Raw genomic sequence first — 14,215 nt, forward strand, 5'->3', positions numbered from 1 at the left:
CATTACTTATTGAAAATTCTGAATAAATGCATAACCACATATTTTTTCTTTTTTTTTTTTTTTCCTTAAAATAATTGCTAGCTAGGACTTAATATTCCATTTTTATCTTTTGGAAAAGAATGATTGGTAAGCCTCTTGAGCCATGATTTCAAACTTTTGGAATAGATAAACTAGTCATAGTAGACTGATACATGAGCCTAGCTCCTCTCTCCAACACACAAGCAAACTTCCAGACCAACTTCCAAGAACCAACAGGAATGACAGCTTTCCTTATAGGTATCAAATGGAAGCTTTAAAGTACTTCTAAAGATAAGTTTAATTGTGTTGATTTCTGTTCACAAAGGAGAAGGGCTTCCAGTGCACTACATAATGACAAGAAAAACTACTACAGAAGGAATACAACAACATTCTTAATATTTAAAATGTCTCGGAGAGCTATAGCATGTGTACAATGCAGTCTAAATAGATACTATCAAAGCAGTGTTTTAAATATTTAACATTTCTGTTCATACTAAGTACTTCCTCCTCCAGGTAGCGTATTTTCACAGACTCACAGGATAGCTGAGGCTGGACAGCACCTCTGGAGACCGCTTAGTCCAATCCTGCAGCTCAGAGCAGGGTCAACAAGAACAGATTGCTAAGGGTCATGTCCAGTTGGGTTTTGAGTACCTCCAAGGACGGAGATATACAAGCTCCACAAGCCGTGAGTGCAATCTGTTCCACTGTTTGACCATCCTTGCAAAGTTCTTCTATTACATTTAAATGAAATTTTCTGTATTTCAATTTGTGACCATTTCCCTTCAGTGACCACCACTGAGAAAAGCTTGGCTCTATCTTCTTCATTCCCCCCATCAGGTATTTATACACATTGATAACATTTGCTCTGAGCCTTCTCTTCTCGAGAAGCCCCAGCTCTCTTGGCCTCTCCTTGTACAACAGATGCTCCAGTCCCTCAATCATCTTTGTGGTCTTTTGCTGTATTAATTCCAATACGTCCATGCCTTTCTGGTACTAGGGAGACCAGAACTGGACACAGTACTCCAGATGTGGTTTCACCAGTGCTGCCCTAAATCTAAAATGGCCAAGCTTTAAATATTACTTTTTCTGTAATTCTTCATCCTCTCTCATATTTCAGTTGTTAAGAGATCAAAACCAACACAACTTTACCATTTTTCATATGCAGATTATCAGCAATTCAAGTGTTTAGAAAACTATTTTCTACCTTCTATAAACATACAAATGTTATCCTAATCCTTTGAACCAAAACACAGACTAATTGAAGAGTGGGCAAATGAGCCAGCTATCTACAGATCTTCCAGGAATAAGGAGGATTTAACCACAAAACTAAATCAGAAAAACCGAAGTCACGTTTCTCTAATCTGAATTATACCAGTTACTGTTTAAAGATGCCTAATAAAATAACAGACAGACTTCTTTTATTGGAGCTTAATAAAGAATTCTTCCTAAAAGAGAAAGAAAGAAACAAGACAAAGCATATACAAACCATAAGTGAGTCTAAAAATGGTCATGAGATTGTCTTCGTCATAACATTTTATTAGAAACTTTGGGGGGGGGGAGGAATTTGTGACTTTTGGCTTTTAGGACTCATGTTTTCAAATTTGTGATATTAAGGAAGGCTGTAAACTTATCTTAGAAATTAGACACTCTTACAGTTGTGTGTTCTTAGAGCTGAAGCTTTAAAAAAAAAAAAAAAAAAAACAAAAAACCCAACAAACACAGGTATCTCAAAACTCCTAAAATTAGTTAGACACACTGGAAAACTTAACATGATACAGAACACTGTTACTAAAAGAAAGGCCAAGATGCAATAGCAATAGTTTTTAACTTACATTTGAGTGTTTCTCCAGCATAAGGGATATGTAGCTTAAACCGATCACAGCTAGGTCCAGGGGTCAAGGATGTACAGCTAAAAATGAAGATAAGAGAAGAATGTGCTAAGCAGTTACAGATGGTAGCAGACGCTAACATTATTCTACAGGGTAAAGATGACTGACATGGTAAAGATGTTGTGAATACTAGAAATACTCATCCTTACGATTCTGCGAAAGAAGAAAAGGTGGGAAAGATGCAGGAGGCCCATTCTCTTTTGATCAGCAGTTCTCACAATAGCAAGAGGAAACTTTAGGATCTGTGCCAACAATCTTCTTTAGCATTTTAACACAGAAAATACACACATAAAATGCTGTGGTTTGAGAGAGTTATTAGAATAATACCAGTTAGTCACTCAAAACCATCAAATTCTTTACTTTGTATACAATTTTGCAGGTCACAGCTCTCTACCTATGTCACAGTAACATGTTACATGCTCCCTATCCCCACCATCCAGGTACCTGGGATGAATCTTAGTTTTAATACATCAACATTCAGTCATTTTTACCTATTTTAACCTTTAATTTTTCCCTTGTGGAAAAGTCTCACAGTAAGCTTCCAGGTGAGAAAGTTTCAGAAAATCAGGTATTTGATGCTATGACAACCGAGCATGTAAAGTTCATGACCTGTGACCATTTCCTATCCCCTGTTTATCTGGAACACCGCAATGGCAGTTGGGTCTCACAGTGATGAGCGAGCATTTTATGAAGACAAAAGTCACTGAAAAACTGTTTAGTGTCTAGGCCAGAGATGATCAACTTTTTCACACCTTTTAAGTCGTGTACTGAAATCTTTGCATAACAAAGAACCAAATATCTCATCTGCAAAAGGAGAAACAGCAACACAAATTGTTTCACTGGCAGGAATGGTCCCTGGAGCTCTCACCACTGTGGGCTGGTGGGCGTATGACAGGTTTCAGTAGCAAAGAAATACTGGAATTCCTTAGCAGCTCATTGCTTTCCACATCTAGGGATCCTGATAACTCAGAAGTCTTCTTGCTAGCCTAACATAACTGAGAATTGTTTTTAGCCCCAGCACAAGAGCTACGCTTGCTGCAAGCCACTTAAAGCCAACTCTAGACAAAAACAGCGAAAAGAAGGTAGACAAAATAACTTGCCTAAGCTCATATATCAGGTCACTGGTAGAGCTCTAATACAAACCACTGACAATATAATGAAAGACAAGACATGCTTACTGGGCCATACACACAGCCAAAGGCAAAAAGATGGGTAAGCCAGAAAGTACAAAAATTCTAATCCTACGTTATCAGATACGACACGGTAACTCCTGCAGCTCTGTCTGTCTTACTGCAGGAGAGTCATCCGGGCAAACAAGGGAATGTCAATTCTCACCAACATACTCAAAATTCTTGAGAGCGCCATTTCTCTCAGATACTGGCCCTACAGTCTCTTTTCTCTTTACACTTGCAAGTTAAGAAAACCATGTGCACTAGCTTCAGATTGTTTTTATTCAGTGAGCTACATTTACTATTTAATCAAATTTGTGCCCACACGTAGCTTTATCAAAAAGAAGCAGCCACAGAACTACAGATCAATTAACTTAAAGGAAGTTTCCAGAAAAATACCAGAACACATAAGCAAACCACTTGTGTGCACCTAGAATCTAACACAGATACAATTAACAGCCTACATTGATTCAACAAGAATACACTACATTTTTCCAGTATCATTACAGAAATTAGATAACTGTCCTCACAAATAAAAGGGAAGCAACAGATGGCCTGACTTCACTTTAGAAAGGGTTTTGCAATGTCTTGTGAGAGCACCATGCAGAACAATCTATATAAACGTAATTTAGATACAACTACTATCAGATGTGTGCAGAGCTGACTGGAAAGTGAGTTTCAGAAAAGACTGGTGCTCATCTTGCTTCATCCAGGAAGAATGAACTGACTGGGTTTTCTTCTGGTAGAACACTACTTTGCATTTCATTGAAAGACTGATGATGGAAAAGACATGATGTTTATTAAATCTGCCGATGATGCCAGCATGAAAGTGAATGTAGTATGCTGGACAACAGGACCAGAGATTAAAAATGTTTTGATTTAATGGTCTGGACTGTTTCTTTTTGAGTTACATCTAGGTAGGGCTTAGCAGGGACATCATCCTCACTGGGAGTAAAATCAGTTTGAGAATAAGAAAGACTGGAGCTCCAGTGCAACAGAAACAAGAGAATATATTTTTTTCAAAGACGCCTTTTTTTAATAGGTAAGAACAGCAAAACAGGAGTGCCCATTGTTAGGGTGTTTTTATGGCTGTGGATGAATTTAACAGCTATGAGAGTATTATTATCCACTTTCAAGTCATTTCTAAGGCTTACATCACATAAGGCCAATTCTAGGAAGCATACAAAAAAAAGCAACACAAAAAACCCCTTTGCAAATTCCAAAATATCTCTGCAACATCCATTAATACTTAATGGAAGTTTCTTTCAAAGTATCACAGGTCACAGTCTGAGGCACATTTTTCAAATACCATCAAAATAACATTGTTGTTAGCTTTTCAACAGACACAAAAATTTCTGATCCTGCAAATACCCTACAATCTTTTCTTTTAGCACAATGGGCCATTTGGAAATACTTAGGGAAAGTATAATATTCTTTAACATTAAAATAAAAGCCTGATTTAATGGTTAATGTCCCTAAAAGCAATACTAAGTATTTTTCCTAGATTATTATACTCCACTAGAGATGCTTTTAATTTTATTGGTCTAGAAGTGATGGAAAGTGACAGTATTCACCGTCCTTTTTTTTTTTTTCTTTTCCTGAACCAGAAGCTTGGCCTCTATCCTAATATGTAATATTTTACATTTGCTGATCCTTTACTTAACGTGGTCCACACGAACGTCATACTGAAAAGGAATGACTTGTAACGAGGCCTTTTAAAGATTATTTGTTGTCCTGTCTTCACAGGGAACTGACAGAACAGTAATATCTGGTGCTGAAAATTAGTTTCAGAAGCTGACTCCATCTCATGATGAATAGATGTACTATCTCTCTCTTTATTCATGGAAAAATATTACACTGGTTTGCATATCTTCATCTAAATAGTCAATATTTTACATAGGAAAGCCATGGAAGCAAGAATTAATGCTCTGATGCTCAGAGCAGTGATATGAATTAGTCTTCATAAGATGATTAATGCTATACCACAAGATCTCCCACAATGGTTTCCCTACTAAAATATCAAAGAATCATCAACTTGACAAGTTTCAGGGACAAAGGAATATGCTTGAATGTACTGCTTAAAACCATGCTGCTCTATTCGAAGGAGCTGTGCTGAGACCTATAGCTGGAATCTGGTAGATGGAATCAAATATAAAAGAAACCATATCTGCTGAGGAAAAAGAAGAGTTTGCATTCAGCTTTTAGCTAAGTTCCTTGAGCAAACACAGCAGATGAAACTTGAGTTGAGATACATTACATCCTTATAAAATACGTATTCCAAGTAGAAGACAAGTAGAACATTTCTTTTTGAGTGTTTGATGCATCTTGCAGTTGGGATTGTCTGTGACCTGTTGGGAAAAGGTTTCTTTCACAATAAATAAAACACACATAAACTAAACCAGTTCTTAGTCAAAGAAAAAGTTACTGTCAGCACCAGATGCTTAGTTAGAAGTGCTCAGAATTCTTTACCAGCCACAAAACGAAAGAGGAAAGATCACCCAAGAGAAAAAGGGCGGGGGACGGGAGGGGTGAATAAATAAATAAATGAGAAAAGTCACTCCATTTTGCTGCTTGGAACAAGGCATCAGCCTATAATGATAGGTATAGTAGAAGGCATTTCTCTGCAAAATTAATACTTCTTCCCAGAATATTCTAAAAGCATCTGAAAAGGCAGTTCTAGTTGAGCCTAACATTAAGGTTTTCTCTTATACCAATGTATTTCTAAATGACTATTTATAACTTCTTCTGTTTTGTTTAAGCTAAAAAAAAAAAAAAAAAATATTCCCTTTCCTTCTGAGCCGCTTTGATATTTTACAGGATTGAAGCCATGATGATAAGGAGGACTATGATAGCCCTAGATTTCAACAGAGTCTCCTATCAGCTAGTCTTCTACCACCGTCACTTGACGGTATTCCCAAGACAAGCAGTTTTAAATTATCTGGGCTCTTGTAAAACCTTATCCAAAAATAAGTTCTGTGCCAGCTGAAGGGGTCACAATGAAAAAAGAGCTCAACTGTTTACCACCTTAATCCTTAAAGTCTGGAGATGTGTCGTTATTCTAGCCAAAGAATTAAAAAAAAAAAAAAAAAAAGAAAAACAACCCAAACCAAAACCACCAACACTGCCCCCCAAACCCACCTCTTTATATCCCAAAATTCCAGTTTGAAGCTCATTTTTTATACCACACCGGAAAATCTGCTGCTTAGAATCATATAAATCCATAGCAAACATCCAGAAATGCCAACAGAAGTAGAACAGCTCTACTGAAAAAGATACAATCTCCTTTTTATTTCTTTTTTTAATTGGTGGTAAAGGTATATGCCCCAATATTCATGTCAGATTTATTTGATTACTATCAAATTTCTTGATTAAAAAAGGTATGCAATGTGTTTAGTCATTCAAGTCTTTCTTAGATCATACAGAATCTTTACCACCTTTTCTATCTGAAGACAAACTATCAGTGAGTTTTACTGTACAATAGCAAAGAAAAATTAGACTAAATTTCAGTCACTATGATTTCAGGAACTTAATATTGCCTAACCTGAATACCCAGAGATGCAAACGCTTCTTTAATCTCATGATGCTTAGACTGCTACACTTGCTGTTCTTCAGGATCGGTACTTTTTGGATAACAGGCAACTTTTTTTGTTCACAAGGCTGTTGATGAAGAAAGCTTCACACCACAAAGGAAGTTCTGACCACTGACTGTACTCCCAACTCTAAGATACCTAGTATATGCTTCTAATCGCTCCTATATATGTCATATAAAGATCCTGTTAGGGAAAAAGGAGGTCAAGTTCCTTTCATAATACAAGAGGCTAAAGAAGAAAATTAGTATTATTTTAGTAATGACGAGACACAATTCGGTCAGGGGTTTAGAGGCTGAAGGTTTTGTCAGCAAGAGTCAAACATAATTCAGAGGCAAAGAAAGGTAAATCCCTTGTTACTAATAAAAGGCAGCAAACTCAAAACTCCACCCAAAACTCTTATTTGCTAAGAAAAACACCTTAATGTTAAACTCAAGTACAACAGCCCTTGCCGATGCCTTTAGATTCTTGTTTCCTCCTATTCTTGTAGATGGAAATCTACTCCCGTGTTCCTTGAAGACACAATATTTCATCCCATTTAATTAAGAATTAATTGCAGAATTCACAACAGATGGGTAAGTCATCTACAGAGACATTAAGAATAATTAAAGTATATGGAGGGGGGAGGAGAATGCAAGGAAGGCAAGCAGGTGACAGGTTTTTTGCAAGGATCAGGAAACGGAAAAATGGTGAAAATCACATTTTAGAGAGCTGATGCTGATGGTGAAAACCTGTATCATACTGCAGCTCCCTGCAACAGTGCACGCCGCTTTACATGCTCCCAGAGGCCTGCAAATACACAAGAGTACTGAGCAGCTGCTGCTGAAAACCAACAGATCCAACCAAAATTCTGTCAATCAGGTAAAATTTGAAATGGGAGAGAGAGTCTAGTCAACCAATTTTCATCTTCAGTTCCCCTTCCTTATACAGACATATGTATTACACATATTAGAGAGAGGGACTTGCACTTCAAAGATAAAGACACACACCACTGCTTTTGGGAAATGAAAATCCAGTTACGTTTAGAGTCATTGTTTCTTACATACCTATTTTAATTAAAATATTAAAAACTGAAAACCAATTCATAATTATTCCAAAGAACTTTCCAATAGATAAACCCACTGTTTTCATAAAACTCTTCTGTACCTTAGCTGGTTTCTTCAAACTTAGTATAAAATTAAACTATACACAAAGACTACTTTTAGTCTTGCAATATGGATGATGATGTTGTTTTCGAATCCTGTTAGTATGGATGGTATTCCATAATTGCAACAGCACTTCAATCCATAGTTACCAAGTGGGAAGCTCCAAGGTGTCTCCAGATACGTCAACTATATTCCCAACAAAACCTTCATCTACTCTAAGTGCTGATTTGCCTATAGGTACATACTCATGTTTTCTTGTATGAATTTCATCATACTAATTGGAACTTTTAGAAAGGAGTGGGATACGAGGCAGAACACATACCCTAAGAAAACAACCCCTCGCTTTCCTTCTGCACCCACAGGCAGATTTGCATTTTTTAAAAAGTAAAGTTCAAATAACTATTTAAAATTACATCAGCTGCCAGCAACCAGCTTTCACTAGAAACACTACACAAAAGCATCTAATGACTACTGTCGTTAGTAAAACAAATATAGCAGCTGTATCTTAACAGAAAATGTAGATTTCCTTAGTATGAGTGAGAATTTGCCAAAGCAGATGTTGCAGGTGGGAAGAGCTCTGGGCCTGCTTCTAAAACTGCACATCTGCCCCAATCTTGTGGCAGGTGCCCTGCAATCTCCCAAAGTACGGCTGCCTCTGCTGGAGGCAGACATTCAGCCCAGCCTCTATGGGGGAAACAGAGGAAGCACACACATATATATTTTGCAATCATCTCAGAGAACTTCTACATTAAATGAAAGCACATACAAACCCTACATGATTGTGATTTTTTTTAGCATCACAAACTCCCTGTTCATTTAGCCTAGGAAGGCTGATTTTAGAACAGCTCTCTTCCAGTCACAATAGTAGGATGGGTTGGAAAGGGCCACCACAAAAAGGAATATGAAGACAGAGCTGATAACCAGCACCACATCTAATATACTTGCAAGTGTACTTGAAAAAATAGCTCTGAAGAACTCACTATCTCAAAAGTTTCCGTTTGTAAAATTCCTACAGTTTAGGATGGGAGCTCGTTATTATTTGGTCTCAAGGAGCTAATTATGTTAGAAATTAAGAAAAATAATTAACAACTGACAAAGGAAAGTTTTCAGCAAAACATGCTTTACAAACATGCTTTAGAAACATCTTTTATAATCAAACTGATTACCTTTGTAAGCAAGATCTTTTATGCATACAGGTAATTGCCTGTAACTCCCTTTGAAAACTTCACATGGCACAAATACTCGTCAAAAGAATAAAATAGAAACAGAGAATGCAAATTCTAATGAAGGAGTGATTGAAAAATGAACAGAAACAAGAAAATTGCAATGGGATAACACTCATAATGCACACGCAAGTAGACGATGTTTTGGTAAATAAAGTAGTGAATTCACAGTATCATAAACTACCTTTCTGTCACACATTCAGGCAAGGAAAAGGCACTACTTCATTATACCGTAAGACCAGCTGTACCCCAAATCCTTGGAACTCATAAGCAAAGTTTTAGAGAAGAGTATGAGGGAAGGGCAGATGCATCCTTTGGATTTACTTCATCTCCTTCCCCTCCTGTCAGATTCAAAGTCCTGTTTCATATTTTCACAACTGCCATTTCATTACGTATTATTTTGTAATGAGTTAGAACCTAATAATCTCTCATGTTCTACTGTTCACTAATGTGAATTCAATTTCTGAAGAAAGAAAAAAAAAAATCAGACAAGGAACATTTTTGCTTTTAGATTACTCTAAAAGAGAACTATTCTTCGCCATGTATGAAATTACAGTCCACCACCTGGAGTTTCAGATCTGTTCGGTGTTCACAGAAAGAGCATATTCATACAGAAAGTCACAAAAGCTATTATAAACATAAGTTTTAATAAGTCATTTAGCATTGCTCCCAATACCGCCTGCAGTAGCGATAAAGACTCCCAACTTATTTTCTAAGTAATTTATTTCATATCATAGAACTGTTTAGTTTATTGGAAAATGCAATGAAATAGTATCAGAAAAAAAACATAAGGAATAAAAGCATAGTCCATGTTTATATATTTTCCCCCTTTAACAAATTAACTAAACAATATTAGGAGGGGTCCAGTGATCCTATGTCTTTTCACGTTTTCTTTTAAAGTTTTCTTCTAATTGCAGATTTTTAGAGCTTCCTGGTCATGGATCTCTAATTATTTGGTTTCCCAAACTTATAAACTCTCAGAAGAAATTTATGTTAATACAACAAGCACAAATTCAGTTCTTTGGATATGAAAGTTAGACCAAGCAAGGATCACCACATTTTGAACATAACTCCATAGCTTTCAGTTGCATTCAAAAGTGTAACTTCAACTTGTGTATATTCCTATAAAATACTACAGAACTGGAGACAGCAGAAAGCCTACGAAAAGATGACACCCAAATAAAAATATCAGTAGTTCTCCTATTCCTAGCATTATTTTAGATTAATTACAGCATTAAAGATATGCAATAGACTAAAAAGACAGGAAAATCCTAATCATATACAAAATTACAACAGATTGCCTTGTGGAACCACACCTGCAGAAAACAAGCCCCACATAGCTTCATGTTACATTTTCTTCAGGAAGTCTGGCTCAAGAACCTCTCACCTCTCCTCGCCTTTCTCTAACTTCTCGTTCTCACATTAGTTCCCCCAGTTCACAGCAACCTCAATTGTGCTAATACTATATTCAAGGCTACACCATAAGGCATCAAATTAGCCATCACTCTCTCCATGGTCACTTCTAACTATATCTGAAGAAAGCAGTTCCATGTACCCTCTTCTTGGTGACAGGTAAAAAAATCCTCTTCTCCCCTGCAAATACTTGTTCTTGCCCTCACAATCCAGTTCACTGCTTTATCCCAGCATCACACTAGGAGGTAGACCTGGTTCATCCCTTAGCAGCCTCACAGGCACAGAAGAACAAGTAGGACCTCCTGCAAGGATGAGGCTACTAATAAGCAGAGTCACTTTTTGATCCCAGTGAAAAAAAGACCCCAGTCTACCCAAAGCTCCTATAACTTTGCATCCCCAACCCATCACAAATGCCTTGACCTGTCTTTATGCCACTTCCAACACCTCACCTACACCCTCAGGTTCTCCTCCCTCCTGCATCTATCTAATAAAACTGAATTTTGCCTATATGCAACAGGTTAAAACTAAAACATCAAGTCACACGGAATTATACCACTCGAAATCTCCAAGGATATGATTTCTTTTAAGTGTCTTCATTGCCTCTTAATGGTTTGCAGTTGGCCTGAAAGAATATCACTTTCATAGTGTTTAAGTTAAGGCTTATGACTAAGATTTATGGCAGCCTGAAAACCAGGACAGATAGTCAACTATCTATTAGTTAAAAAAATTCTCATTACAGAAGAATTCTTACCGAAGAACATGAAACATTGTATTATTCCCTCACAACAACAACAAAAATCCATGGCTGAAGTGTACAACAAATTGTAAACCAACTGTTACTCAAGAGACTGAAACCAACATTCTAGAAGAAGAGGTAGAAAACAGAGAAAGAAACAATGTAAAGTGGAAGACGTTTTGAAGGGTCACTGGTAACCCTAACTATAAACAAGAATAATCCAAACAAGTTTTTCTCTTGAACAAAGAACTGACCATCCAAAACAGAGCAACAGGTACTCTGTCACATTTTCAGTTTAAAAATATTATTTCAGTGAAGCATAGGAATCTGGGCTTTTTTTAGGAAAATATAATTATAGAGGTTTTTATATTTGGCTTTTTTTGCCTCTTCTCCGTAATGGAATTCTGCAATTTCCTTTAATTAACTCAATTTCATCGGGATTCTTTTATCTTACAATAATAAAAATACTCAGTCCTAGTGGTCTATTTTTATTCTTTCAGCTATATACCACAGATTACAAAGAAAAGAACCTGTGGTATACACTACAGAGTGGTTTGCCTCAGACATACCAATTCCCTTCTCTCAGGAAAGACAAAATAAATATGTTCCCTTTTATTTACTTTTCTATGGATTACTTAGGAGGTTTACCTTTACCTCAAGGATGGAATTCAGTAATCTTCAATAAAAATATCAGTTTCAAGAGCAAACAAAACTGTTCACTTAGACATACAGCTCTAAGTATTCTTTTCAGATGCTCACTTCCAGTTAGATCACAGTTGCTTCAAGGTATGTCTACACTGTGCAGCGCAGTGCCAAGTAAATGCCTAAGCTAAGTGTATCAAGAAACAGATTAAAATAGCTCAGGCATAGCACTGTACTGGTGTGGTTATTCTGTTTCCAGTTGAATTTGAGGCATTAAACCTACACTGCAAACTCAGTGCCAGACAGAGTTACCTAACAGTCAGAAAAATACATTTCTCCATTGGTCAGAAGAAAGAGCACCATGACTGACAGTTAAAGAGATCCCAAAGCATTTATAAGGGTGCATTTAAAAGGGCAGCAATAAGAGAGATGTCAACCTAAGTGCCAACAAAAAAGACTCTTATGACAATGAAACTTCCCTTTGAAAATTTTTATGTAGGCTTACATAATGATCAATACATTATAAGAAAAGGCCTGGACAGTTTTTGATTTCCCACACTGTTGGAGAATGACTGTGTAGTTAGACAACAGTGTACAGTTCTGTTTTCAAAAATTAATGGTTTGCTTCCTTTATTATCACTGACTCACAGAAGTAGTTTACAGAAGTATTCCCGTTGACTTCTGTTGGCTGTAATATAAACGTGGCAGAATCAGATCTTCAACACTGTCGCATACTAGTCTGTCAAAATCGAGCCTTTGATCATCTCCTATGCTTTTAAAGCCCCTAAACTCATCAGACAATGACTGCAACAAACAGGCTAAAACAAAAAATCATAATCTTTTGCTTCAGCTTCATTACAAGTGTACATTAGCTATTTAAAGTTATGCCATGTATACGTACATGAGAGTCAAGCATACATGAAGTGTAATTGCATACATAAGGCTGGAAGAATTTACCAACGAGCTATCCAGGAATAATTCTTCTCTACTCAGCAGAAGAATAAAAAATAAAAAGCCAGTTGTTCTCAGCTTCTGGTGAAATGTAATATGCATCCAAGATCCATGGTATGACAGATATCTGTCCAGCTTACATTAAACAAATGCTGAATTTGTGTGATGCAAGGGTTTGGAAAAGGGGGAGAAATTCGACCAGGTACCCAATTACTAGATTTTTAGCTATCTTTACAACAAAAAATGAAGTCTTAGGATTTTTTTTCTCCTGCAGTGATACACAATGCAAAGAAGACAGACAGACATCTGTTACAAGAGTAGAAAGTCCTGGACAAAGACTTACAACATATTAACGTAAGCCCTGGCTTTCAAGAACCATTCAATAAGTTAGCAAGGTACAGATAGCCAAAACACACATTTAAATACCTTGCTAAGGTGCATCTTTCCAACTGTATTTGGCACATATATTAGTGCTACACCATGAGAAGCTCTCTTTAAACAAATGAGAAAAGAAACAGTTGGCACCTGTATCAAATAGTTTCTTCTCATTTTTATTAAAGCTTAAAACTGGTAGACATTCCATTCAGTTTTTTCAAGGTCAGACAAGAGGAAGTCATTCACTGTCCCAGTCTAAAAATACCAGCAAAGTCATACTGTGCAGTATTTAAATTGAACAAATCTTAGAAAAAAACGTATGTAGTCTTTCAAACTAGAGACCAAGTTACTGCAATTATCTAATACTACCTTTACTTTTAAAAATCCTTTCTTTACTCACAGCACTTGAAACTGACAAACACACACTTTTTTTCTGAACAGCTTCAAACACCTTGTTTAAAATCGGTGTAAAAAAAAAAAAAGCCAAACTTTGTGGAGAATATTTACAAAACCATTACCAAATGTATGCACTACACTTGGGTCTTTATCAGATAGGCATTTTGGCTTTGTTTTTTCAACACTCAGAAACAAATGCAGGAGAGCACACTCTTGGAGACAGACAGTCTTTTTGGACCATTACAGAAAAATTGCTGTTTGAACTTCCAAACGCTGCTCCACTCTCTCACATTGTCCCATCAGAGCTTCAGCCTGTTAAATTTTGCTTGAGTGGCAACAAGCTACTAGTAATAAGATTCTTTGTAGTGAAGAAATAGATTTGTTATCAGAAACTGGAATGAAATGACCTACTCTGTGCAAAAGTAATAGTTTATGACTTATCCAATATAGCAGTGAAGGACTCATAAGACCATACCTCTCCTAGAAACTGCCACATCCTTTCAAGTATACACTTTACTCAGAACATAATTATTTTTTAAAATGGCTTTTCATAGTAATTGTGTTCAGAAAAGTCAGATTCATTAAACTTCATGCATAAACAAAATGCATGTTGAAAAAACCTACCTATAGATACCAATGTGAATAATGGAATGTGAACTTTCCTCAAGTAA

The 14,215-nt window shown here is 36.6% G+C and overlaps 1 protein-coding gene across 4 annotated transcripts in view; it reads right to left on the reverse strand.

Moving 5' to 3' along the window:
- Window positions 1–14,215, reverse strand: part of BABAM2 (BRISC and BRCA1 A complex member 2) — a 176,062-nt gene that overhangs the window by 152,989 nt on the left and 8,858 nt on the right. For all 4 annotated transcript variants that reach the window (XM_087774426.1, XM_087774427.1, XM_087774428.1 and 1 more), the window contains one exon: window positions 1,851–1,927. In XM_087774426.1, coding sequence (XP_087630552.1) covers window positions 1,851–1,927 — 77 coding nt within the window. The remainder of the gene's footprint in view (window positions 1–1,850; window positions 1,928–14,215) is intronic.

Source organism: Nipponia nippon, unplaced genomic scaffold (genome assembly GCF_047370975.1).
Source record: "Nipponia nippon isolate SJK-2023a ecotype South Korea unplaced genomic scaffold, ASM4737097v1 scaffold_4, whole genome shotgun sequence".
Taxonomy (NCBI): Eukaryota; Metazoa; Chordata; class Aves; order Pelecaniformes; family Threskiornithidae; genus Nipponia; species Nipponia nippon.